Genomic DNA, 27,287 nt, shown 5'->3' with positions numbered 1-27,287 from the left:
CTTACTTCTGAAGAATGTTAAGTAAAGATAACCAGTGGGAAGCATCACTGAGGTTAGAATTTGGGTTGTGGGGTAGGCTTCGTCCACCTGTGATTTTGAATTCTGGCTTCACCGCTTACTGAGTTTTAGACGGTTAATTAACCTCTTTGTAACTGAATTTCATCATCTAAAGTAGGGGAAATAATGATTGGAATTGAATGAGATAATGTATGTAAAGCAATTAGAACAATGTCTGGGTCACAGTAAGTATTGCTTAGTAAATGTTAAATATTATGAAGGTTATTATCACCTGGTTAATGTGATGTGGAAACAAGTGGAATCGGGACAGGTGCCTGGGACAGTAAGTACAGGAGGCAATGAGGCCAGGCGAGGGAGGAGCCAGTCACACAGCGCTGTGGGAGCCAGTGAAAGGGCTCTGTTTTTTAATTTGAGTGAAAAGTGAGCCATTGGAAGTTCTGAACTGAGACGTAACATGGTCTGCCTTAGGTTTTGTAAGGACCTCTGGCTGCTTCCTTGTGGATAAACTGTAGAGTCAAGAATGGCAGCAGGAAGGCCACTAGGAGGTTATTGCAACAATCCAGAGAGAGATGGGGGTAACTTGGAGGTGGTGAGAGGCGATTAGACTCTGAATGGGTACATTGTAATGGTTTTAAACTTTATGTAGAAGCACAAATTTGAAAAGCTAAACCTGCCTTTTCCCTTTTTATTTCCCTTTTTATTTTTTTATTTTTTCCCTTTTTATTATTTATTTATTTATTCCCTTTTTATTTTTTCTTTGTTTTTAGACTTCGAAAAGTCTTTCCTTCCTTAAAATGAGACAAAGATTTTTTAAATACTTTTTTTAGTTTCTTAGATTATTTTAAGTCTTTAAAATAATCCGTCTGGATTTGTTTTATTTTGTATGAGATACTTTCCTCCAAATTGTTAACCAGTTTTTCTAGTATTGTTATTAAATAATTTAATTTTTCCCTGCTGATTTGGAATACCTTCCTCATCATATGCTAAATGTTTATATATAATTGAGTATTTTCCTGGAATTTCCTTCTGTTCTCCTCATCTATTAAAATCAGCCTTTTAGTGAATTTCATTAGACTGCATTGATTCATATTTTACAAGCTAGTAATATGAATGTTATTCATAGTCTGTTGCCCTGAACATTTGTTACCCTCATCTTAGGATACATTTCTTGTTGTATCACACAAGACCAGGGTTCTGTATTATCCCAGGATGACTTACATATATTTACATGTAGAAGTATGTACATGTGCATAAGCCTTTCACTCTGTTGTGCTTTCTACGTTTCAGAATCTGATCACCTCTAACCAACTGATTTAAACAGGGGTAATGTCATAATCAGATTAGCTCTGGTAGATTTAAGACAGATAATGTGGTGAGGCCTTGAGTGTTTGAAAGGGATAGGTGGATAGATGGTAGAAGACGTGAGTCATAGATTCCTTTTAGGAAGATAGTGTCATTTTATTGTCGGTTCCCCACACTCTTTTACCTTCTGTTGGTAGAAACAGGAATAGGTCAGGGAATGCAAGGCTGAGTGTTACTCTGAGCTGCAGGGCTTCTTTTAGAACCCATGGTTCATTTTACTAGACCACATTTAAATTGCAGATCAGGCAACTTTACTACTTCAACTTTTAAATACCTTTAGTACCTAGCCAGTCTTGATTGCACATTTTGAACCTTGCATTTGCCATTCTCACTCAAAATTCCCTTTTACTTCTTTCTTTACTAAACTTCACTCTATCGGTCTTAAAATTTTCACTTGCACTTTTTCTGTGACTTTCAACTCTTTCTGACTCTAAAACGTTTTTCAAACTAGGAATTAGCAACAAATACCCTGATATGTCACGTTAATGTGGTGTTACTGTCGTCTGTTACATCCTGCAACTATAATTTATCAGTGTAATATTTTCACGTGAATCTTTGATAACCATGGTTGTGGAACAGACAACTTTTACATATATAAAAGTTGCTAGGAACAAAGCAGGATTTCATATTAATCATTAACATTGTTACCAGAATGATCATAAGTGTGTAAATGCCTTTCCTAGAAATATAGCTTGTAGTTGTTATCATTGGGAAGTTTAGGTTTTTAGGTAAAAGAGGATTAGATGGAAACAGATGGGATTAGATAGCTGCAGGCTTGATGCAGAGAATCCTTTAATATGATAAAACAAGTGGAAAAGGCAGAAAAGGAAGTGCACCTGTCCGTAGGAAAAGGAGGCTCACCTGTCTGTAGGATGGTGTGATTGCATACCTTCATTTCCTCAGTTTTTAGTCTTTGAGCACTTCCAATCTATTTCCTTATTTATATAATACAAGGTTATACTACTACTCAGGAAAGATAAGGGGAAAAAGTCTTAGCTATTGACCTTTAAAAAATGTTTTTTTTACTTTATAAATATGTCAGTAGTTTTAGGAGTACAGAATAGTGGCTAGACATTTATATAACTGACAAAGTGATCCCCCCCGTAAGTTAGTTATTGACTGTGAGCAGATTTGTTTGGTGTCAGTGTTGTTTCAGAAAAAATTCCTGGATGTGTGTAAGTCACAGTTGGGTTGTGTTTTTAAATTTGTAGCAACATTGAGCCTGATACCATATTAGAAGTCATTTTATTTAACACATTACTTTTTTATCATTACTAGAAGACGTAGTGGTTATTTCTGCTGTTCATTGTAAATAGCTCACAGTCTTTATTTAGTCTTTTAAATTTTGGGGTGATTTAACTTAAAGTACTGTTTTAAAAGGTTTTCCGTGTACCAAAGATCCTTAATCAGGTTTTCTTCTGTCTTTTGTCCTTGCAGTATTTTTAGGAAAGGGTAAATGAAGACCTAATTCTAAGTATGTCTTTTAAATTAGCTGTTAAATTTTCTACTGTTTTTCTAAGACTTTTTAATGTAGAACAAATTTTTTTCTGTAAATTGATATTTTTAAATGTTTAATTTAAAAATTTTTATTTCTTTAAAGATTAACTTTTAAAGAAATCATTAGGACTTTTAAGTTATAATTAAACCCAGGTATAGATTTATTCTCTATTTTTACTGTCTTTATTCTTTGCCTGTATTATTATTCAGCAACACAACATGTTTGAATGCTAACCCTTAAAAATGTTTTTAGTAAACTTAATTTTTAAGGAAATACACACACATGTACATGCAATAAATAATCCTATGATGATAGAAGTATTTAAAAGTTGATTGTATCAAATATATTAGACCTTTTGTTAAACTTTATTGTGGTAAAGTTGATATTTGCACAAATTTAAAGGGCATTTTTGATGAAAAACCATGACTACAATCACTAGGTAAAGTTTCTTTGTGATTCAGTATAATCCCCTTCTCCTTGTCTTTTGACCCCTGTTCCTGCCCAGGCAACTGCTGTTCTGCTTTTCGTCACTGTAAATTAGTCTGAATTTTCTAGAATGTTAAAAGTGGAAATATGCAGCTTAATTATTTTGAGATTCATCCATGTTATGTATCAACAGTTCATTCTTTTTTATTGTTGACTACGATTGTGTGGACATACCATAATTTATTTATTCATTCAACAATTGATGGACATTCAGGTTTCTAGTTTTGGCCTATTGTAATTAAAGCTACTAGAACATTGTACAAGTCTTTGTATGGACATACACTTTTATTTCTCTTGCATAAATACTAAGGAGTGGAATAGCTGGGTCACATGATAGGTGTATCCTTAATTTTTTAAGACTGTCAAACTATTTCCAAAGTGGTTGTGCCATTTAACAATTGCACCAGCAGTGTACGAGAGTTCCTGTTCCTCTACATTCTTTGCGATGCTAGGTATGGTCAATGGTTATTATTTTAGGCCTACTGGTATGTAGTTGGTTTCTCATTGTGGTTCTAATCTACATTTTCTTAATGACTAAATTATGTTGAACATCTTTCCATTTGTCCATTTGCTATTTCTTTTTTCTTTTTCTTTGGTGAAGCATCTGTTTTCAGATCTACCCACCACCTGCCTTTTTTTGTTGGCTTGTTTGTTTTCTTATTACTGAGTTTTGTGAGACATTATATCTTCTGGATGCAAGTCCTTTAATAGATACATTATTTGTAGATATTTTTCCTACTCATTGGTTTGAGCAAACATTCTTGATTATGTTTAGTATATAATTTTTAAAATGTTTTCTTCTAGAAGTTTTCTATTTTTGTGTTTCACATTTAAAGCTATGATCCATTTTGCGTTAATTTTTGCATCTGATGTACGTTATGCATCCAAGTCCACTTATTTGAGTATAGATACCCAGTTTCCCCAGAGCCGTTTGTGGTAAGATTAGACTGTGCTTTCTCCACAGAATTGCCTGTACCTGCATTTACTGAAAACAAGTTGACCATATTTGTATGGGGTCTATTTATGGACTCCCTTCTGTTCCATTGATCTGTTGGTCTGCCCTTACATTAATACTACACTATCTTGATTACTGTAGCTTTGTAATAGCCTTTTAGATCAGGCAGTGTCCGTCTCCAACTTTGTTTTTCTCTTTCAAATTCATTTTGGCTTATTCTGTTTTTTTTGCATTTTATAAGAATTTTAGAATCAGATTCTCAAGTTGTAAAAGTAAGATTGCTAATATTTTGATTTGAACTGCATTTAATCTACAGATCATTTCGAGGGAGGTTGATATCTTAGTAATATCAGTCTTCTGATCCATAAACACAGTTTGTCATTATCTCAGTAATGAGTGTGCAGGTTTTATCTTTTTTTCAGCTCATCTCTTATTTGTTGTTATGCTGTTTTTTTCAAATCTTGTATTCTGATTGTTCCTTGCTACTATATAGAGATATATTTTTGTAGCTTTGTGTGTTTATGTGGTACCCTTTAACCTTAATGAACATTACTTACTATTTCCAGTAGTTTATTCCATAGGATTTTCTTCATAGATAATCATGCCAAGTATGAATAAGACAGTTTTACCTCATCCTTTCCAATCTGGATGCTGTTTGTTTCTTACTACACCCTCTAGAACCCCTGGTTCAGTGTTGAACAAAAGTGGTGAGAGTGAGCATCTTTGCTTTGTTCTTGCTCTTTGGGGTTATTATGTATTTAATTTTTTAATGTTACATATAATGTTGAAAAGTTTTCTTCTATTCCTGAGAGTTTTTATTAGCCATGGATATTAGAGTTTGTCAAATAATTTTTCTATACATTTTTAATAAACATTGATATGATTTTTTGCCTTTTTAAAATCTGTTAATATGATGAAGTACGTTGGTTGATTTTCCAGTTGTTAAGCCAGACTTGCATTTCTGGGATAAATCCCATTTGACATTGGTGCATTGCCGTTTTTATATATTGTTGAATTGCACTTTTTGAAATTGCAAAGCAATTTTTGCATCTATATTTATAAGGAATATTGGCCTGTAGTTTTCCTTTCTTAAAATGTCTTTGGTTTTGGTGTCAAAAGTAATGCTGGCCTCATAGAATGAGCTTCAAGTATTGACTCTTACTCAGTTTTTTGTAAGAGTTTGTCTAAATTTGATATTGTTAATGTTTGATAGAATTCACTTCTAAAGCCATCTGGGTCTAAGTTGTTTTTTTTCCATGGGAAGCTTTTTAACTACAATTCCATTTCTTTAATTCATATAGAGCTGTTCAGGTTATCATCTATTTGGCAATTTATATCTTTTCTCTTTTTTTCTAATTAGACTGTCTAGAAGTTTATGAATTTTTTTCAGTCTTCTTAAATTATTAACTTGTCATTTTACTGATTGTTTCTGTTGTTTTTATGTTTTGTATTTTATTGATTTCTGCTCTGATTTTATTTTGTCCTTTCTACTGCTTACTTTGGGTTTCCCTTACTCTTCTTTTTCTAATTTCTTACAGTATGAGATGAAATTTATTTGAGACCTTTCTTTTTTCTAATATAGGCAGTTTAAAAAACTAATAAATTTTATTTTTTAGAGCAGTTTTGGATCCATAGGGAAATGGAATGGAAAGTACAAAGACATCCTGTGTACTCCCCATCCTCATACACATGCAGCCTCCCCCACTGTCAGCACCCCACACCAGATGGGACATTTGTTACAACCTGTGACTCGACACTAACTTCATTGTTGCTCAAAGTCCATATTCTACATTAGGGTTCACTCTTGGTGTTGTCCATTCTATTTTATGGGTTTTGACAAATGTTTAATGACATTTATGCACCACTGTAATAGTCTACAAAACAGTCTCACTACCCTAAAATTTCTATGTTCTGCCATTCATTTTTCCTTCCTCCCAAACCACTATGACAACCACTGTGTTTTTCTACTTTTTCAATAGTTTTGCCTTTTCCAGAATGTCATAGACCAGTTGAAATCATAATGTATGTAGCCTTTTCAGATTTTTTAGAGCAGTTTTAGTTTCACAACAAAATTGAAAGGAAGGCCCCAAGATTTCCCATATACTCCCTTATTCGTCACCAACATCCCTCAGAGTGGTGCATTTGTTACAGTCAATGAACCTACATTGACTAATTCACATTAGGGTTCACTTTTGGTGCTTGTTGTTCTGTGGGTTTGGACAAAAGTACAATGACAAGTATCCACAAGTAAAGTAGTATCATACAGAATAGTTTCACTGCCCTAAAAATCCTCTGTTTTCCAACTGTTCATGCTTCAATCTTCCCATCCCCTGGCAACCACTGATCTTTTTACTGCCTCCATAGTTTTGCCTTTTCCAGAATGTCATATATTTGGAATCATATAGTATATAGCTTTTTCAGACTAGCTTTTTTTCACTTAGTAATGTGCATTTCAGATTCCTCCAAGTTTTTTCAAGGCTTGGTAACTGATTTCTTTCTAGAACTGAATTGTATTCCATTGTCTGTATGTACTACAGTTTATCCATTCACCTATAGAAGTCTATCTTTGTTGCTTCCAAGTTTTGGCACTTACTCATAAAGATGCTATAAACATTTGTGTGCAGGTTTTTGTATAGACATAATTTTTCAACTCTTTTGGGTAAATACCACGGAGTGTAATTGCTGGATCATATGGTATGTTTAGTTTTGTTAGAAATTGCTAAACTGTCTTCCAAAATTACTGAATCACTTTACATTTCCACCAGAAATAGGTGAGAGTTCCTTTTTCTCTACATCCTCACCAGCGTTTGATGTCACTAATATGTGGATGTTCGCCATCCTCATAGTGGAGTGCTGTCTGTCTCATGGTTTACATTTGCATTTCTCTGCTGACACAGGGTGTGGGGCATGTTTTCTCCTTGTTTGCCATCTGTGTATTTCCCTGGTGAGGTATCTGTTGACGTTTTTGGTCCTTTTAAAAATCAGGTTTATTTTCTTACTGTTGGCTTTTAAGAGTTTTTAATATATTTTCAATAACTTTTTAAAAGATTTTATTGGGGAAGGGGAACAGGACTTTATTGGGGAACAGTATGTACTTCCAGGATTTTTTCCAAGTCAAGTTGTTGTCCTTTCAGTCTTAGTTGTGGAGGGTGCAGCTCAGCTCCAGGTCCAGTTGCTGTTGCTAGTTGCAGGGGGCGCAGCCCACCATCCCTTGCAGGAGTCGAACCGGCAACCTTGTGGCTGAGAGGGCGCGCTCCAAACAACTCAATAACTTTATTTTATCAGGTTTGTCTTGCAAATATTTTCTTCCTCTCTGTGGCTTATTTTTTTCATTGTCTTGACAGTGTCTTTCTCAGAGCAGAAGTTTTTAATTTTAATGGAGCCCAATTCTTTCTTTTAGGTATTATGCTTTTGGTATTGTATATCTAAAAAGTCATTGCCAAACCCAAGGTTATTCTGTTTTCTCCTTTGTTATCATTTAGGAGTTTTACGTTTTACATTTAGGTTTTTGGCTTGATTTTGGTGAAGGGTGTAAGTTCTGTGTCTGGGATCATGTTTTTGCATGTGTTCATCCAGTTCTAGCACCATTTGTTGAAAAGCATGTCTTTGCTTTATTGTATTGCTTTTATACCTTTGTCAAAGATCAGTTGACTATATTTATGTGGATATATTTCTGGGCTATCTATTGTATTCTTTTGCCAATACTACACTGTCTGATTACTGTAGCTTTGTAGTGAATCTGATACTGAGTAAAGTCAGTACTCCAACTTTATTCTTGTCCTTCAGTATTGCGTTAGCTATTCTGGGTCTTTTGTCTTTTCATACATACTTAACAAATGAGTTTGTCCATATCCAAAAAATAGTTTGCTGTAATTTTGATTGAGATTGTATTCAATCTGTAGATGAAGTTGGGAGGATTGGACTTCTTGATGACATTAAGCCTTTCCTATCTGTGAAGTTGGAATCTCTCTCCATTTATTTAGTTCTTTGATTTTATTCATAAAAGTTTTTATTCATTAAAGTCAGATAGACGTCCATATTTGTTGTCACACAGCAGCCAACAGACTGTCCCCCCATGTCTTTCCTTGAGGAAAGAAAAGTCTGTGAGACTGCCTTTTTGGGACGTTGCTTATCTCTATGTTTTACACCTCATGTCTCTCTGTCTGGTCCCCAAAAGATGGTTTGCAGCCAATGACGAGTAAGATTCCCCACTGTGGGAACAACTCAAGCCAGGCAGAACCGAGTGGGGACCCCCAATGAGCTGCCTTAGAAGATCCGGGAAGGAGCCTTGCCTCCCCTTTCCCCCTGCCTGGGAAAAGCCATTGCTGACTCTGGCTTTCCTCTCTCACCTGATTGTGAGAGAAGTCATGAGGGCAGTGAAGATCAGCTCTCTCCACTTATCTCAGCGGAACTGTTACCACATGAGAGACTTGTCCCCCAAGGAGGTGCATACCTCACCTAAGTCATCACAAGACTTTCTGCTCCAGCTGCTTGGGAACAAAGATAATTGGTTTGATTCACTTTTGTGAAAAGATGTATGAGATTCACAGACCGTGGAATAGATAATGCTACTTCCTTGTGTGAATATCAATAAAAGCCACAAGTTGGCCTGATTTGGGGCTCCAGTCTCTGTTCAGGCTGCGAGACCCTCTGGCCTTCTGAGATTTAAATGCATTAAGTCTCTGCTTCTTTCTTTCTTAAAACTTAACCCAAAGCCGCCTCTTCTCGTTCCCTCACTGTCCGTGTTGCACTGAACACGACACATGTTCTGTTGTATTTAAACCTAACTAATTTTGTGGGGTACTATTGTAAATGGTATTGAGCTTTTAATTTCAAATTTCTGCAACTTTGCTGTAGTTGCTGTTATTTGTTCTTGGAGTTTTTTTAAAATTATTTTTTGGATTTTCTGCATAGGCAATCATGTCATCTGTGGAAAAACTTAATTTCTTCCTTTCCAAACGGTGTACATTTTATATCCTTGTTTTATTATGTAAGCTAGGACTTGAAAAGGAGTGGCGAGAGAAAAGAGACATTCTTGCCTTATTCCTGATATTAGTGGGAAAACTTCTAGTTTCTCTCCATTAAGTGTGATGTTAGCTGTAAGGTTTTGTACATGTTGTCATCCAGCCTTCTGTAACCGTGGGTTCTGCATCTGCAGATCGATCCATCAATGGATAAAAATATTTTGTAAAAAAGTTATGTTGTTGATCATGAGTATTATGTAGATAGGCCTATGATGGTTGAGTCTGTACTCAACATGATACAGATTTTTTTCCTTGTCATTATTCCTTGAACAATATAGTATAACAACTGTTTATGTAGCATTTACATTGTATTAAGTATTATAAGTAATCTAGAGTTGATTTTAAAGTATTTGGGAGGATGTGCATAGGTGATATGCAAATACTATGACATTTTATATAACAGACTTGAGCACCCATGGATTTTGGTACCTTCCGGGGTCCTGCAACCAATCCCCTGTGGAGACCAGGGATGATTGTATTTTTCCCCCACATCAATATATACTTTACTATTAATTTTAAACTAAAAAATTGCTAGGGAATCAGGAAATGTGAATACCAGTATCATAGTAATCAAGAGGAAAGTGAAAAGTATGAAAATGAAAAAGCAAGGGGATGCTGACTCTTATGTTTCCTCTTTGTGTTTGCTTCTACAACTAAGGTTAGATAAGTTGTCCTATAATAAAGTGTTTTTCTCTTATTGGGAGAATAAGAGAAAGCCGGCTAAGCCGAATAAGATGAAGCCGGCTGTATTCTTTATTAACTTGAGGAAGTTCCCCCTTTGTTCCACAATAAACTGAGTTTTTATTGTGCATGAGTGTTGAACTTTGTCAAATGCTTTTTCTGCATCTATTCATATGATACGTGATTTTTCTTTTTCACTTTGTTAATGTGATGAATTACATTAATTGAGTTTTGAATATTGACCCAGCCTTGCATTCCTGGGGTAAATCTCACTTGATTGTGGTATATAATTCTTTTTATATTGTTGGATTTAACTTGCTAATATTTTGTAGAGGATTTTTGCATATATTTCATGGGAGAGATTGTTCTGTAGGTTTTTTTTTTCTTCTAATGTCTTTTTTTTAGTATTAGAGTAATGCTGGCCTTATAGAATGGTTAGAAAATATTCCTTCTGTTTATATTCTCTGAAAAAGATTGTAGAGAAGTGGTGTGATTTCTTTCTTAAATGTTTGATAGAATTCACTAGGAACCTATCTGGGTTTGATGCTTTTATGTTTTGGGGTTACTATTATTGCTTCAATTTCTTTAGCACATGCAGGCCTATTCAGATTGTCTATTTCTTGTGTGAGTTTTGGCAGTTTGTGTCTTTCAGGGAATTGGTACATTTCATCTAGGTTTCAAATTTGTGGGCATAGAGTTGTTCATAATATTCCTTGGTTATCCTTGTAATATCCATGAGATCTATAGATATGTTCCCTCTTTCATTTCTGATATCAGTAATTTGTGTCCTCTCTTTTATTTTTAGTTGTCCTGGCTAGAGGTTTATCAATTTTATTTGTCTTTTCAAAGAACCAGCTTTTGGTTCTGTTTAATTTTTTTTTCTATTGATTTCGTGCTTTCACTTCATTCATTTCTGCTTTAATTTTTGTTATTTTTTTCTGATTATTTTGATTTAATTTGTTTTTAGTTTCTGGTTTCCTAAAGAGGAAGCTTAGATTATTGATTTAAGGTTTTTTCTTTTTTTTCTTTTATGCATTCAATGCTATGCTTTTCCCTCTAAGTACTACTTTTGCTGCATCCCACAGATTTTGATAAGTAATGTTTTCGTTGTCATTTAGTTAATAATATTTTAAAGTTTCTCTTGAGCTTTCTTCTTTGACCCATGTGTAATGGAAAAGTGTTTTGCTCAATCTCCAGGCATTCAGGGATTTTCTAGCTATCTTTCTGTTAATTGATTTCTAGTTTAATTCTATTGTGGCCTAAGAGCAGACATTATATATTTCCATTCTTTAAAATTTGTTGAGGGTATGTTTTATGGCTCAAAATGTGGTCTGTCTTGGTCAGTGTTCCATGTGAATCTTAGAACAATGTATATTCTACTGTTATTGGTTAAAGTAGTGTATAGACACCAATTATATCCATTTGATTTGTGGTGCTGTTTAGTTCAAATACATCCTTATTGATTTCCTGCTTGCTGAATCTGTCCATTTTTTTGATAGAGGAGTATTAAAATCTCCAACTATAGGAATGGATTCATCTACTTCTCTTTGTAATTCTATCAGTTTTGTCGCATGTATTTTGATGCTCTGTTCTTGAGGATTGTTGTGTCTTTTTGCAGTATTGACAACCTTTATAATTATATAATGCTACTCTTATCCCTGGTAACTTTCCTTGCTCTGAAATTTTCTTTGTCCGAAATTAACATAACTGTTCTTTTTGTTTTGATTAGTGCTATCGTGGTATATCTTTTCCCATCCACTGATTTTTAATCAATATGTGTCTTTATATTTCATGTGGGTTTAAGACAACCTATAGTTGAGTCTTGGTTTTTGATCCCCTCTGAAATTTGTCTTTCAATTGGTATGTTTAGACAGTTGATACAGTTGAGTTTAAAATATGCCAAATTTGTTACTGTTTACTATTTGTCCCCCTTAGCCCTTACTCTTTATTTCTGTTTTTGTCTTTCACGTGTTTGCTACCTTTTGTAGTTTTTAATTGAGCATTTTACATGATTCCATTTTTTCTCATTTGTTACATATCAATTATACTTTTTTTCTTCATGGTTGCACTTGTGTTTTCAATATGTATTTACAGCTAATCCAAGTCTGGTTTCAAATAATATTATGCCACTTCACAGTACTACAAGTTCCTTTTAATACAAAATTATTCCTAATTCCTACCTTCCATCGTTTCTGTCAATGCTGTTAGTCATTTCACATATATGTAAGCATGCATAAGCATATGTATGCATAAGACTATAATCAAATACATTGTTACCATTGTCATTTTGAACAGTTAGATAAAGTAAGAAAAAAAGAAGTCAGTTTTTACTTTACTTTCATTGGTTCATTCTCTGATGCTTTTCATTTTTTATGTAAATCCATGTTTCTGACCTGTATCATTTTTCTTGTGCCTGAAAAAATTTTCACATTTCTTGCATGACAGGTCTGCTGACAGCAAATTCCCTCCATTTTTGTTTCTATGAGAAAGTCTGTCTTTCACTAGTGAAGGACACTTTTGTGGTGTGTAGAATTCTAAGTTGTGTTTTTTTTCTCTTGATGCTTTCAAAACATCACTCTCTTCTTGCTTGCATTGTTTCTGAGAAGTCAAATGTAATCCTTATTTTAGCTCCTTTAAGACTTTTTCCCCTTAGAGTTCTTTCAGGATTTTTTTTTCTTTTCTTTTTGATTTTCTGCAGTTTGAATATGATATGCCCAGGTGTAGTTTTTTTGGCATTTATCTTTCTTGGCCTTTGCAGAGCTTCCTTGATTTGTGGTTTGGTTTCTAACATTAATTTGGGGGGAACTCTTAGTCGTTATTGCTTCAAATATTGCATTTTTCCTTTCTTTCTCTTTTGCTTCTGGTATTCCCATTACAATTTTGTTACACCTTTTATAGTTAGTTAGTTGTCCAATGGTTCTTGGATATAGTGTTCTGTATATTTCAGTCTTCTCTTCGCTTTTCATTTTTGGAAGTTTCTATTTTCATATCTTCAAACTCTGAGGAGTTATGCTCTGATAACCAGCAGCCATGCCTGGTCTACTAATGACCACATCAAGGAATTCTTTCTGTTACAGTGTTTTTTATTTCAAGCATTCCTTTTTGTTTCCTTCTTAGAATTTCCTTCTCTCTTTTTACATTACCCATCTGTTCTTGCATGCTGTCTAGTTTTTAGATTAAATCCCTTAGCATATTAGTCACAGTTTTAAAAATTCCTGGTCTGATAACTCCAACAATGCTGCCAAAAAATCTGTCTCTGGTTTTGATGTTTGTTCATTCTTCTCAAGCTATACTTACCTCTTAATATGCCTCAAAGGAGAATATGATGTACTGGATAAAAGGAACTGTGGAAAGTAGGCCTTTAGTAACGTGGTGGTAAGGCATGGGGAGACGGGAAGCATTCTGCAGTCCTGTGATGAGTTCTCAGTCTTTTGATTAGCCTGTGCTCCTGGACTGTGAACTTCCCAAGTGACTCTCACCCCCGCCCCCCATTCCTTTGGTGGGATAGGATGCTGCTGGGAGGGTGGGAGTGGAGTTGGGTATGTCCCTTACCTACCAACTTTAGGCTCTGCTATAACCCTAGCATGTTATGCTTTGGTAAAATAGTTTTTCCTGTGAGCAGGGCTTGTTAAGAACTGAATACTTTGGCATATTTTAGAATTGTTCCTTTCTCCCTTTCCTGTTGGAAACATGGGTGTACTTTTTCTTCTGATACTCACTGTGAAGACCTGGTAGAGCTCCTGGAGGTAAAACTCAAAAAAGTTTGAGGGCTCTCCTATGACTGGGTCCTCCTGGCATTTTTCTCTCTCAGACTTGTTCACACTGAGCCTTCAGCAATTTGTCAATTATTCTTGAGGTTTTGCTACTCTGATGTGGTTCCCATAGAGATTTCTGCTGGGATACATTGTGATTTTCTATATCCATCTCCCTGTTTCTCCAGTTTTTGGGCAGATCTCACTGCTTTGGTGGATCTAAGAAAAGCTGTTGATTTTTCAGTTTGCTCAGTCTTTTACTTGTTAGAACAGAATTAAGATTTCTAGGTTCCTCATGTGCTGAACCATAATCCAGAAATGCTGATATAGGCATTTAATGCTATAAACCTTGTTTTAAGCACCATTTATGAGTTTTTGTTGTATTAATTTTTACTTAGTTGAACAATACCTTGTGATATTCTCTGACCCATGGATTGCTTAGAAGTGTGTTACTTACTTTCCAAATACCTGGGGATTTTCCACATATCTTCTTGTTATGGTTTCTAATATCTTTGTGTTATATAATTTCTTTAAAATTTTCTGAGATTAAAAAAATGACACTATGGATTATGTTTAATGTTCTGTGTTCTTTTCTGCTCTTGTGTGAAATTGCTCTATAAATGTCAGGTCAAGTTGATTGCCATTCTAAAGTTTTCTATATCCTTACTGATTTTGTTTTGTCTACTTGTTCAGTCACTTAGTGAGAAGAGGTTATGGACCTCTCTTACTGTAATTATGGATTTTGTTATTTCACCATTTTCTCTTTTCTGTCAGTTTTTGCTGCTTTTATTTTGAAGGTCTCTAACTAGGGACACAAACATTTAGGATTTTTATATCCTCTTGATGGATAGACCTTTTGATCTTGGTAATATTCCTTGTCTGCAATCTACTTTGTCTGATATTAACATTGTGAATTCAGCTTTTTTTTTATTATTGTTAGATTTATATTTCTTTCCCATACTTTTACTTTTAATATTTTTGTGTCTTTTATTTAAAATGGGTTTCTTTTAGGCTGCATATTCTTGAGTTTCTTTTTTTAATGTTACAATTTCTGCCTTACCATGGGGTATTTAGGTAATTTACATATAATGTTACTATTGATATAATTGTATTTAAATTTATCATTTGCTAATTCTGTTTTTGCCCATTTTATCATCTTTTTTTCTTTTATTCATTGACTATTTTCTGTGATTCCATTTTGGCTGATCAGCAGTAATTCTTTGTATCATTTTATTGGTTGCTTTAGGGTTTATAGTATACATCTTTAATTTGTTGGTCTGTCTTCAAGTGATATAATACCATTTCAGATATTGTATAAGAACCTTGTAGCTATATACTTTCATTCCTACCCTTTTGACTTTTGTTACTTTTGTCATATTTTAAACTTTTTGCATATTTTATAAACCTCAATTACTATTTTTGCTCTAAACAATGAATTATCTTATTCGATAACCATTGATAAAGAGATTTAAATCATTAAAATGTTATTATATTTACCTCTGTAATTACTGTTTCTTGTGCTCTTAATTACTTTGGGTAGATCCACATTTTCTTTGTTGTCTTTAGCATTTATTGTGCTGATCTGCTGGTGATTAGTTCTTTCAGCTTTTTTATCTGGAAAGCAATTATTTTGTTTCTGTTTTTGAAAGATATTTTAGCTCACTATAGAATTCTTGGTTAATAGTTTATTTCTTTTAGTACTTGAAGGATTTTACTCTTTTGTTTTCTAGCTTGCATAGTTTTCATGAGAAATCTGTTTTCATCCATATCTTTTGTTTCTTAACACATAAGGAATCTCTTTTTAAAATTTCAACCCTCTGGCGGCTTTTATCATTTTCTCTTTATTGTTGGTTTTTAGTGATAAGCAATTTGATTATGATGTGCATTCATCGAGTTTTCGTGTTTTTTGTGCTTGGGTATTAGTTGATCTGTATGTTTATAGTTTTCATCAAATTTTGTAATGTTTCTACTGTTATTTCTTTTAAGGATATTTCCCCCCTCCCACTTTTCTTTTGGGTACTCCAACCACATGTCACTTAGGCTACTTAGCATTGTCCCACAGCTCACTGGACCGTACCTCCCCCACCCTCTTCTTAAAAAGTCTTTCTGTGCTTCATGTTTGATAGTTTCTGTGCTATGTTCTTAGAATTGGACTAGTGCAAAATTGGTGGCTTTTATGAGATATTTGAATAGTACATTCAAAAAGTTTTTAGCCAGCCTTATTATGTTTCATCATGTTGGTGGAAGGCACAGCTGTTGGTTATTTCTCCTCCCTCTGCCTCCTTCTCCCAAATGTGGATTACAGAGCCTTGAAGAATACTATAAGGGCTTTTAAAAAATAATAACTGCTATGTCTTTGGTTACCTATTATAGAGTTATTGTTGAATTCTGAGTCTAATTAAAAATTTTCATTTGAAGCAGGAAATATTTTTTGTTCTTAATTAATAGTAAAATGGCATTTTATCTTACCTGAGGACTAATAATTGTAGTTAGCTATAAAACGAGAATCATACATGTTCCAAATGTCTATTTTAAAGGATTCATTAAGTTGCCTGTAAATCACAACATAGACCAAAGTAGTTATGTACTTCTTGAGAGGTTCTCAATATCGCCAAATACCCACCCAGTTTTATCTCTAGTGGAGGGTGGGGGAAAGCTATGTTTTATCTAGTTGAATGTCAGTTGATATAGTTAGTTTGCATCTTATGGGTCAATTTACATGAAAAATACATATTTTTAAGCACTACAATCGCTCTCAAAGCAGTGAGAATCTCATACTTTGAGTTATGTAGGTTGTGAATCTGAGGAAACAACATATTTGCGATGGTAGGCTTACTCATTTTGTGTCTTTCAGCCTTTTCCTACTACCTTCTCCTTTTACTTCTTTCTACATCATCTTGAACTTGAGTTGACTGTAGGTTTATGATGGAATTCTACAGTGCCATTTTATTTAAATAGCACATTATGGAGCAAATACTCTTATTTTTTTTTAATTTATTTTAAACTTCATTAGTCTCAGGTGTTTGGAACAAATAGTTAACTTACAAACATGGAGTGAAGGTATAGGTTTTTCTTTGAGTTAAATGTATATGACCTTTTTTCCCCCTTTTCATTAAGTATACTTTTTTTCTAACTGTTAAAATCTTTAGCTGTTTTTTTTTAAAGACATCTATGATATTTTTGAAACTTAGAAGTTGCCAAAGTTTTTTAAAAATAAAATGTTATGTCATAAGGTATGTAAGAGTTTAATCACTGTGTTATACATTTGAAACTAATATAATGTATGTCAAATGTAATTGAAGATAAGTTTGTTTTGTTTTTTTTTTTAAAGATTTTATTGGGGAACAGTGTGTATGGGGAACAGTGTGTACTTCCAGGACTTTTCCAAGTCAAGTTGTTGTCCTTTCAATCTTAGTTGTGGAGGGCACAGCTCAGCTCCAGGTCCAGTTGCTGTTGTTAGTTGCAGGGGGCGCAGCCCACCATCCCTTGTGGGAGGGAGTCGAACCGGCAACCTTGTGGTTGAGAGGACGCGCTCCAACCAACTGAACCATCTGGGACTGGACCATGTGGGAATCGCATGAGCAGCCTTCGGCGTTAGGAGCACGGAGCTCCAACCAACCACCTGAGCCACTGGGCCGGCCTGAAAATAAGTTTTTTAAAATGTTACAATTTTATTTAATAAGACTTGTCACTGGAATTTGTTTAATTTTCATTTATTGCTTTCTTTGTAATACCTTGTCATACAGATGTTGTGTTTTCATTAGATTTATGGACATATTTATACTTAAGGGGTGAGCAAGGATGTGCTATTAAATGAATGGGAAAATTGACTAATTTAGATGCTATGTGGAAGCAAAGAGTATATTTGTTTGATACCTCACCCAGTTTTCTCTCCTTATTTGATACATGGGTAAAGCTCTGCCCATGAATGAAGAACGCCACTGTGTTTTTGTTAGATAGCATTTAAACTTCACTAGGATTAGGTGTGGGATGGAGAAACACCGGATCAGCTCGAGTTATTGGGGAAAAATATTTGAAAAGTGGAGTAGATGGTTTCCAAAGTGACCTGCACAGCATGGAAAAGGTTCATGTTTCTGAAATAATCCGTGATATTCTGCTTAAATATGATTGATTTGTTAAATGGGAGTGTGTTTTCTCCTGCAGTTTACATTGAAACCTTTGTACTTAATTTGTGGGTTATAGTTTGTTAGCATAGTGATTATAGTTTGTTTTTATGAGATAATGTCTCATATTTGATGTTGAAGATCTGTTGTTTGCAGTGAGATGATGTGGGATGGGGGCAGCACCAGGGAAATAGCAGAAAAGTAGTAGTAAAAGTATTTGATTTTCAAAACATTTTTGAAGTTTTATTCTTCTTTTTGAATGATTTTGCTAATATACCAACTATTTTGAAACCTGATATTATCGTTACTTTCTCAGTTTTTTCAAATGTATCTGATGGTTTGTATTGAGTGGTGGGGTTATGTGTGGGAAATTTCAGTTTTCTGTATTTTCAGATTTTTCATTTATATTGCATCAGAGATTTCAGATATATATATATATTAGAAAAATGTTTATTAATTTATTCAACAGAAATTTAGGGCTGGTTATGTTCCAGGTGCTTAGTGAACTTAACAACAGCAACAAAAATCCCTGACCCTAAGAACCTTATAAACCTTTCATTTTGAAGCGTGTTAATTAATAATGTACATTCTGGTATAACACATGTTCCCATTTTCATAGTCATTTAATTTGCCTTATTTGTACACACCTTGTATTAAAATTATTATTAAAAAGTGGAAACTAATTGTTTAAACAAATCTTTATCTTGCTCTTTTCCTTAACATATCTAGATCAAAGGGATGATTGAGAACCAATTTTAAGGTATAATAATATATCTAATTTTAAAAAATCTTGGGGCGGCCTGATAGCTCGGTTGGTTAAGGCGCAATCTCTGAACAACAGGGTTGCCGGTTTGATTCCCACATGGGCCAGAGAGCTGCGCCCTCCACAACTGGATTGAAGACAGTGAGCTGCCACTGAGCTTCTGGAGGGACAGCCGGATGGCTCAGTTGGTTAGAGCTCGAGCTCTTAACAAGGTTGCCGGGATGGTGGGCTGCCCCCCCTGCAACTAAAGATTGAGAACGGCGACTAGACTTGGAGCTGATGGGCCCTGGAGAAACACTGTTCTCCAATATTCCCCAATAAAAAAATTTTTTTAAAAATTTTGAAAAAATCTTAACTGTAAAATATAACTTTCCTTAATACTTCTAAGAAATGATTTCTGTCTCAAAGGCTTTAATCTGTTTCAAAACGCAGCCTTCACCTGAATTTAAAAACTCTTGCTCTGACCTGTGGTAGATCCTTATAATGTCATGGATATATTCCTGTAACGAATTTGTAATACCTCACTTCACTAATTGTTGCCTTCCTGTGCTGAGCGCTAAGGCTGACTTGAATTTCACGTCTAGGAAGTAGTACGTTTCTGTTGAGAAGGCTGTTGCTTGAAAAACAAGTACCTTCAGTATTATTTACTATGTGTCATTGAGTGAATATAACTAATAATGTACTTCTACTAATTGCTGCAATTTGATGCTCAAACAGCCATACTATAAGTTACCTACCTTCTTAAAAATAGCATTTATAAGAGACTCCAAAATAATTGTTTTTAAATGAATTGCTTAGGTGGTGGACTGACTTATTTTTATAATGGAAAACTTTCATATGTTTATCTTACAAGTCCCATAATTATTTATTATTATTAATGTACCATCATTTTTTATCTGGAGTCAAAATAAAATCAGGTGTTTTTTTTTTCCCTTTTACTTCCTTTCTCAATCAAAATGTTAGACTTACACGAGCACTAGCAGCAACTCTATATCGGGATCATTGAAGCGCTTGGAAGATACTGCAGCACGATTTACAAATGCAAATTTCCAGGAAGTCTCTGCGCACACAACCAGTGGAAAAGATGTTTCAGAGGCTAGAGGGTCAGAGGGCAAAGGCAAGAAATCTTCAGCCCACAGCTCAGGTCAAAGGGGAAGAAAGCCTGGTGGAAGAAATCCAGGAACGACTGTGTCAGCAGCTAGTCCTTTCCAGCAAGGTATTAATTATGATGTTTTAGTTAAAATACTTGTTCTTATGATGATCAATAGTAGTTAAGTTTTGTAAAATAATTTATTTTTTACTTATAGCTAATGGATCATTGGAGATTATTTTATAATTAGTTATTGTAGTAAGATTACTTCAAAGACTAGTGTTTGTTGTTAAAATGTTTCTGGGACCTTTGCTTTCTTTTTATGTTATGACCTGTGCTTCTAAAGTTGAACTGTAATTTTAATGTTTAAATAGATGTGGAATAAAGTTTAAGTTTGGGGAGAAAAATAAAAGTTGGAGTTTTCCTTTTTGCTCTATAGAACAGTCATTCTTTTTTACAAACTTTTTTATTTATCTTTCCTAATTAAACACTAAAACAATTAAGATATTTATAGTAAGTAAACAAGTACTGGGTAATTTTTAGTGGCTCTAAATAGTTCTCAGTGAATAGTAGTTGTTGATTATTAATGCATTTATTATAAAGCTTGAAGTTTAAAGTAGAATTTTTGCTCAGCCTACGTATCTTTTGGTAAGGCTGCTATATTTATAGGATGCCTAGTTAATTTTGAATTTCAGTTAAATAACAAACTATTTTTTCAGTAGAAATATGCCCCATGCATTTATATGGGACATGCTTATACTGGAAAATAATTTGTTCTATAACTGAAATTTAAAATTAACTGGGCATTCTGTGTTTTGCGTGGTAGTCCTCTTTTATGGAGAACAGAATAGCTCAGCTAAACTGTAGAGTATGTTAGCCCTATGTTCTAGATTTTCACTTTGTATAATTTTTAAAATGAATATAAATATTTTGAGAAATATAAATGTTAAAACTGCGATAAATACATTAGTAAAGTATACAATAAATGCCGCCCCCCTTTTTTCCCCCAGGAGTAAATGAGGGGAAAAATTGGTCTTTTTCTTTACTCTGTTCCATCTTTTACTACTAATAAAAATTGTATCCAAAATCTCCCAGGATATAATTTGAATATGTAGAGAGATTGCTTGGTCTGCTTACCTCTTATTGCAAACTATATTTGTGAATTTTAAACTAATAGCTATTTTGGGCTTCAAATCTTCAAGTCCCAGGTTTGTTTATTTATTTATTTATTTTGCCTTATAATACAAAAAATTAGACAAGTAGAAAAGAAATAAAATGCCAAATTTGTTGGTTTATTTTAAGGAGGTTACTGTATGTTTTTATTTTTATGGAAAATGGATAGTAAAACCTTAATTTTTAATGTAACTTCATTCACATTTTAAATGTGGTATTAGCAGAATTCAGTCATCTCTTCTCTACAATTAAGACCTTATTTTCCACTGTTAAAATTGCATTTTTGAGTTTTTAATCTATCTGAAGTACTAATCCATTTAGAAAAGAAATCCTCCGTTTTCTTAAGTTTCATAACATTAAAGAATATTTTCTGGCCACTGTTAAGACAGAGAATGTTTTTTTTTATATCTGTGGTGTAATAGTCTATAAAAGTTTTAAAAGTTGAATATAAAGATAGGATATTTAAAATAACTTTTTTTTGTTGCAGGTAGTATGTGAATTTTAGGAAATATACATTTAAAGTATTGTGTATGCTAAATGTTTTTAAAGTACTTGCTAGACTGTGGTGAGTTTTTAACACCAGCTGTAAAAACAAAAAATGTGTAGAAAAAAAGACAGATGGTGACAGATCAGAATGGATAATAAAGAACTTCTTTATAGCTGCTAATTAAGTGGCAAATTGCAGTTATCCTTAAATGATTGACGTAATATAAATGGCTTCTTAATATGTATGGTTTTTTATATAGACATAGCCTTTTGAAAAATGCTTACATCAGTACAAATACTTTTATAATTAAATAAAACACATGGTCTTGAAAGAGTTAAATTGTAAAACTTTTAATATTCTTTTTTTAATAAGCTATTTCAGAAGAGCTTAAAATTTAAAAATCAAAAACCTTGAGACTTTAGTTAAAAAGAAATTCGTGTGTGTGAGGAAAAATATCTTTGTAGGTATTTAGGCAGATTTATGTGTGATTGCTTATGAATGTGCTTTGCAATAAAATTTAACACTTAGCTTGAAATTTGCTTTCCGCTGCAACAAAACACTTAATTTTGAGATTTTGTTTCCAAATAACATTGGTTACAATATGATATAGTTTAGTTTTATGAAACATAATAGATGTGTGGTCACAAGGTGTCTAAATACTTCATTTGGCAAGCATGAAGAGAGGGTTCATAATGACGTAATAGTGTACTAACATTCTTTACCTAAAGAGTATGGAAAGATAAGCAGTTGTGAAGGAGATTAATGAGTGGAACCTCTCCTATGATTTTACTCTCACGTAAACAATAGAATGTTAGTGGCTGGTTTCTTTCTTTATGCAGCTTCATGGGAAGTGGACTGGGAGAATGTAAGGTTACATAGATTAGGTTCCGTGTGATCATTACTATTTGATTAAATCCGTATTTTGGTGGGGTCGCTTTAACTGAATGACAACATTCACTAACATTATCTTGAAGTTAAAACTCAGAACTTACAACCTAAGCAACATCTTTTGGTTCTCATTGTACCGTTGGGAACATTTATAATCATATCTTCAGTAATTGAAAAAGAGGAAGTTCCCCCAGCCATTCAGAGTCCAACTATAGTCCTGTCCAAGTCTTGAGACTTGGCTCTTCTTCAGTCCTTCCTTAGGCATACACAGAGTATTTGGGGGAGAATTGAGGAATGCGGCCATGGTAAAAGGTAGGTTAAATAAAACACATCTCATGTCTTGGTAATTGTGTAAGTAATAGTTTGCAATTCATTTTAATAACTATAAAATGACAAGTATTTTTTAAAGATGATTTTATAGATAAACTTGATTTCAGTTAATAACCTTTTTAGAAATCTAGCTTTGTTACATAGTGATGTCCTAAGTTTTATAGTTAGTTTTTTTTCACCCTCTCTTTTTGATGATTGTATCATTTCTACTTCTCATGGGAACTTTTGCATCCAATTTTTTCTTTTCCTACCCCCCCCCCTTTTTTTCTTTTTTTTACTACAGGCAGTTTTTCAGGAACTCCAGGCAGTGTAAAATCATCTTCGGGAAGTTCAGTACAGTCTCCCCAGGATTTCTTGAGCTTTACAGACTCAGATCTGCGTAATGACAGTTATACTCACTCCCAACAGTCATCATCAACCAAAGATGTACATAAAGGAGAGTCTGGAAGCCAGGAAGGGGGGGTAAATAGTTTTAGTTCCATAATTGGTCTCCCTTCGACCTCAGCTGTTATATCACAGCCTAAAAACTTTGAAAATTCACCTGGAGATTTGGGTAATTCCAGCCTTCCTACAGCAGGATATAAGCGGGCTCAAACTTCTGGCATAGAAGAAGAAACTGTAAAGGAAAAGAAAAGAAAAGGAAATAAACAAAGTAAGCATGGGCCTGGTAGACCCAAAGGAAACAAAAATCAAGAGAATGTTTCTCATCTCTCAGTTTCTTCTGCTTCACCAACATCATCTGTAGCATCAGCTGCAGGAAGTATAACAAGCTCTAGTCTTCAGAAATCTCCTACATTGCTCAGGAACGGAAGTTTACAAAGTCTTAGTGTTGGCTCATCTCCAGTTGGTTCAGGTAGGGATTTGCCCATTGTATTTCTCCCTCACTTCCACCTCCATCATCCCCCAAATTAAATTCATATTAAACTATTGTTATGATAATACTTGAGTTGCTAAGTGACATTGGATTATCTTAATGGACAAAGTGTGTTATGATCTTAAAAAGACAATTTCATGTTTGGCACTAATCTGATGTTACTTAACTAAATATAGGCTAAATAGTTTATTGATCATTTTTTATGAAACATCCAGAATTTCCCATTTTTGTTTTGCTTCACTTGCACAGTATTTTAAAAACCAACTCAGAATTCACATTTAAGGTGTGAAAGTTTTTGCACTGTTTTTGATTGGTATTTGCTTTTGAGTTTCCTTTCTCTAAATTTCAGTTAGTCTGCATTTTCTCAACAATTCTTCACAGAAATTTTATTTGAATTACTCCTGGAATATTTGTGAATCAGTGATTAATAATTTCAATTTATGGATTTTTAACAGTCATTTTAGGAGATAATCTGAAATGATTTATATTCTTTTTTGTTTTCAAGTATGTTTAACAATTTTTTTTTTACCATTATCTTTATTACAATATGAATGATTTTATGTTGTTATACCATTGGGATGCTTCTTTAACCTGCATTTTATATTATGAATAGTATTTTCAATTTTTCAAAAACTTTCAGTTGCATGTTTTTTCTACAGAAACATAACAGTTTAGATGTTAGTTAAATGTCTACATTTATATTTTAAATTGCATCTTGAGTTTAAGGTAAATGATTTTAAGTAAGTGTTGATTGTGAACCTCACCCTTCTTTTGATTTCACATTTATGATTATAGGAATAAGGAGATTTTGGCTAAAATAAACATGGATTTTATCAGTTCTATTAGTTCGTGGAGAGGATAGGTAAGAAAATGGTATGCAAAAATAATAAATACAGTTTAATGAAGAATATTCATGTATATTTTATAAATATAGAACTTTGAGTTGTTTTATAGTTTTGCAGATAATAATTCCAGTAAGTAAACAAAAGAAAGACCATTCTAAGGGAGAAAAGAGCATGTTAAAAGGTCAGGTGTGAAAAATAGAAGCTGTAACTACCATTTGTTTTGTGACAGGGTCTATTAAGTGCTTTATAATTATTGTTTAATCTTCACAACAATTTTATGAAGTAAAACTATTGTCTCTATTTTGCAGCTGATAAAACTGAGGTTTAGACAGGTAAAATAAGTTGCCTAAGATCACATACCAGGGATTTCTTTGTCTCTCATAACTAGCTTCAGAGCTTGTGGTGAACTTAAGTTTTTTTGAGAAGTGAGTGGAAATTGCGGAAGGATTGTTTCATTCGTAGCTTTAAGGATGGCTCTAGAGCAGATTTCTCAATCTTGGCGCTATTGCTGTCTTGGTCAGGATAATTCTGTATTGTGCAGTGCTGTCTTATGTATTGCAGGATGTTTGTCAGGATCCCTAGGCTCTACCCTCTAGATGCCAGTAGCACCCAAGGTCCCCCACCCCCCAATCAAAAAATCTCCCCTCCAGGGGGTGCAGAACAAAAATCTCCCTTGGTTGAAAACCACTGGTTTTGAGGGGGAAAATGTAAATTGTGTTGAGAAGTAAGTTCATTGAAGAGGTTTCAAATATATTGCACACTTGAATATATATTTTATTGATATGTTTCTTTTGAGACCAGAAGGGCTTAGTAATTAATTAGCCTTAGTCCCTAGTCACAAAAAGTAAATTTAGGTAACTTTACTCAGAAAAAAATTGAGTTCATATTCATTTTTAGCAAGAGGTACAATAATCAGATGAGTAACTTACTGAGAAAAGTAAGCCTAAATTTACTTTTGTAAAGAGATCCTCACTGATACATAGAAGCATAGCCTGATCATTACTAATTTCAGAAATTTCAGAAATTGCTAATTTCAGAAATTGCATTTAGATGCCGTTTGAAACAGATATCCTCAAATTAATGGAATTAAGATAATTGGTTTACATCTCTGAAAAGATTTTCCCACCCATTACAGATTTTAGGCATGGTAAATAGTGTTCTTTACACAATGATTGCTTTCAGAGAGTAATGTTTGTGGTACATCTACGGCAGAAAAATAGGAATTTGTATCCCTTTTACCTTACCATTAGGTAAACAGAAATTTAGGGAGAAATTCCCATAAATACTATTATTTCATAAAAATAAATGACTTTAATTTAGACTTGTCAGGATTTTTTTTCTTGTGCTTAAAAAACAAACTTAACTTTTTTCTTTAATGTGTATGTATGTCTTGTTAAAGTTAAAGGGATAATAGGGCTGGCCCAGTGGCTCAGGCAGTTAGAGCTCCGTGCTCCTAACTCCAAAGGCTGCCAGTTGGATTCCCACATGGGCCAGTGGGCTCTCAACCACAAGGTTGCCAGTTCAATTCCTCCACTCCTGCAAGGGATGGTGGGCTCCGCCCCCTGCAACTAAGATTGAACACGGCACCTTGAGCTGAGCTGCCACTGAGCTCCCGAATGGCTTCAGTTGGTTGGAGCGCGTCCTCTCAACCACAGGGTTGCAGGTTTGACTCCCACAAGGGATGGTGGGCTGTGCCCCCTGCAACTAACAACAGCAACTGGACCTGGAGCTGAGCTGCGCCCTCCACAACTAAGACTGAAAGGACAACAACTTGAAGCTGAATGGCACCCTCTAAAACTAAGATTGAAAGGACAACAACTTGGCTTGGAAAAAAGTCCTGGAAGTACACACTGTTCCCCTTCCCCAATTAAAAAAAAAAAAATCTGAAAAAAAAAAAGTTAAAGCGATAATAATGGGGTAAGATTAGTTACTTAAAACTATTCGAGACAATATGTTCTTTAATTTTGTACATTTTAATAAAAGTTTTTAGCATTAGATCAGAGTATTCTGTTTTTGATAAACTTAGTACTAGAAAGTCTACTGAGAAGAAGCTGGCTAAATGCTCTGAATATTTAGAAACCATGCCTTCTTAGCATAAGGTAAGACATGCTAGCTACTATTGCAACTTAGTATGTGCCACACAGTGTTAAACATTTGACAAGCATCAAGTATCATTACTCATATAGAGTAAGAAACTGAAACAGAATTCTCACAGCTCTTAAGTCATGGAGCTATACATTTTCCTTGGTTTCAGAGACACTTAATTATAAAATTCAAGTGATGTTTGCTAATGAGGGTCTAAAACCATGCTAGTATGTCAGTCATACTTTAAGGAATAGAATCAACAGTAGAATTTGAGCCAATAATTTAGTATCTCTTAGTATAAATATATTAATTTTTCCTTTGGACTAATTTTAGATTGAGAATCCATTCAGTAATTGTAAAAGCAGGAAACTTTCTTCCCATATAAATAAGTAGAAAGGAGAAGCTGTATACTGTGTACTACAAGTCCAGCTGCCGTTTTCAATCTTTAGTTGCAGAGGGCACAGCCCACCATCCCATGTGGGAATCGAACCGGCAACCCTGTTGTTCAGAGCTTGTATTCTAACCAACTGAGCCATCCAGTTGCCCCCAAGAATTGTTTTTAATGATGCCCTTTTAAAAAGATTCATTTGCTTTAATGACAGGTTGATAATTTCATAATGATGAAGGTGACCTTTGTAAGCACCTGTTGGCTGTGATGTTAGACTGTCACATGCACTATAATCCTACCGTGTTTCCCCGAAAATAAGACCGAGCTGGACAGTCAGCTCTGATGCGTCTTTTGGGGCAAAAATTAATATAAGAACCGGTATTATTTTACTATAATATATTTTACTATAATATAATATAATATAATACCTGTCTTATATTAATTTTTGCCCCCAAAGACGCATT

At 34.1% G+C, this 27,287-nt stretch overlaps 1 protein-coding gene across 19 annotated transcripts in view; it reads left to right on the top strand.

The window, feature by feature from the left end:
• Positions 1 to 27,287, top strand: part of MLLT10 (MLLT10 histone lysine methyltransferase DOT1L cofactor) — a 192,477-nt gene that overhangs the window by 107,175 nt on the left and 58,015 nt on the right. For 14 of the 19 annotated variants that reach the window (XM_081050364.1, XM_081050360.1, XM_081050359.1 and 11 more), the window contains 2 exons: positions 19,627 to 19,879; positions 22,915 to 23,484. In XM_081050364.1, the coding sequence (XP_080906490.1) occupies positions 19,627 to 19,879; positions 22,915 to 23,484 (823 nt within the window). The remainder of the gene's footprint in view (positions 1 to 19,626; positions 19,880 to 22,914; positions 23,485 to 27,287) is intronic. The other 5 variants (XM_081050356.1, XM_081050355.1, XM_081050354.1 and 2 more) reach the window with 1 other exon arrangement.

This window comes from Rhinolophus hipposideros (assembly GCF_964194185.1).
Source record: "Rhinolophus hipposideros genome assembly, chromosome: 1".
NCBI classification, from domain to species: Eukaryota; Metazoa; Chordata; class Mammalia; order Chiroptera; family Rhinolophidae; genus Rhinolophus; species Rhinolophus hipposideros.
Note: the sequence above shows the minus strand (reverse complement) of the source record. Positions and strands in the feature narration are given on the sequence as shown.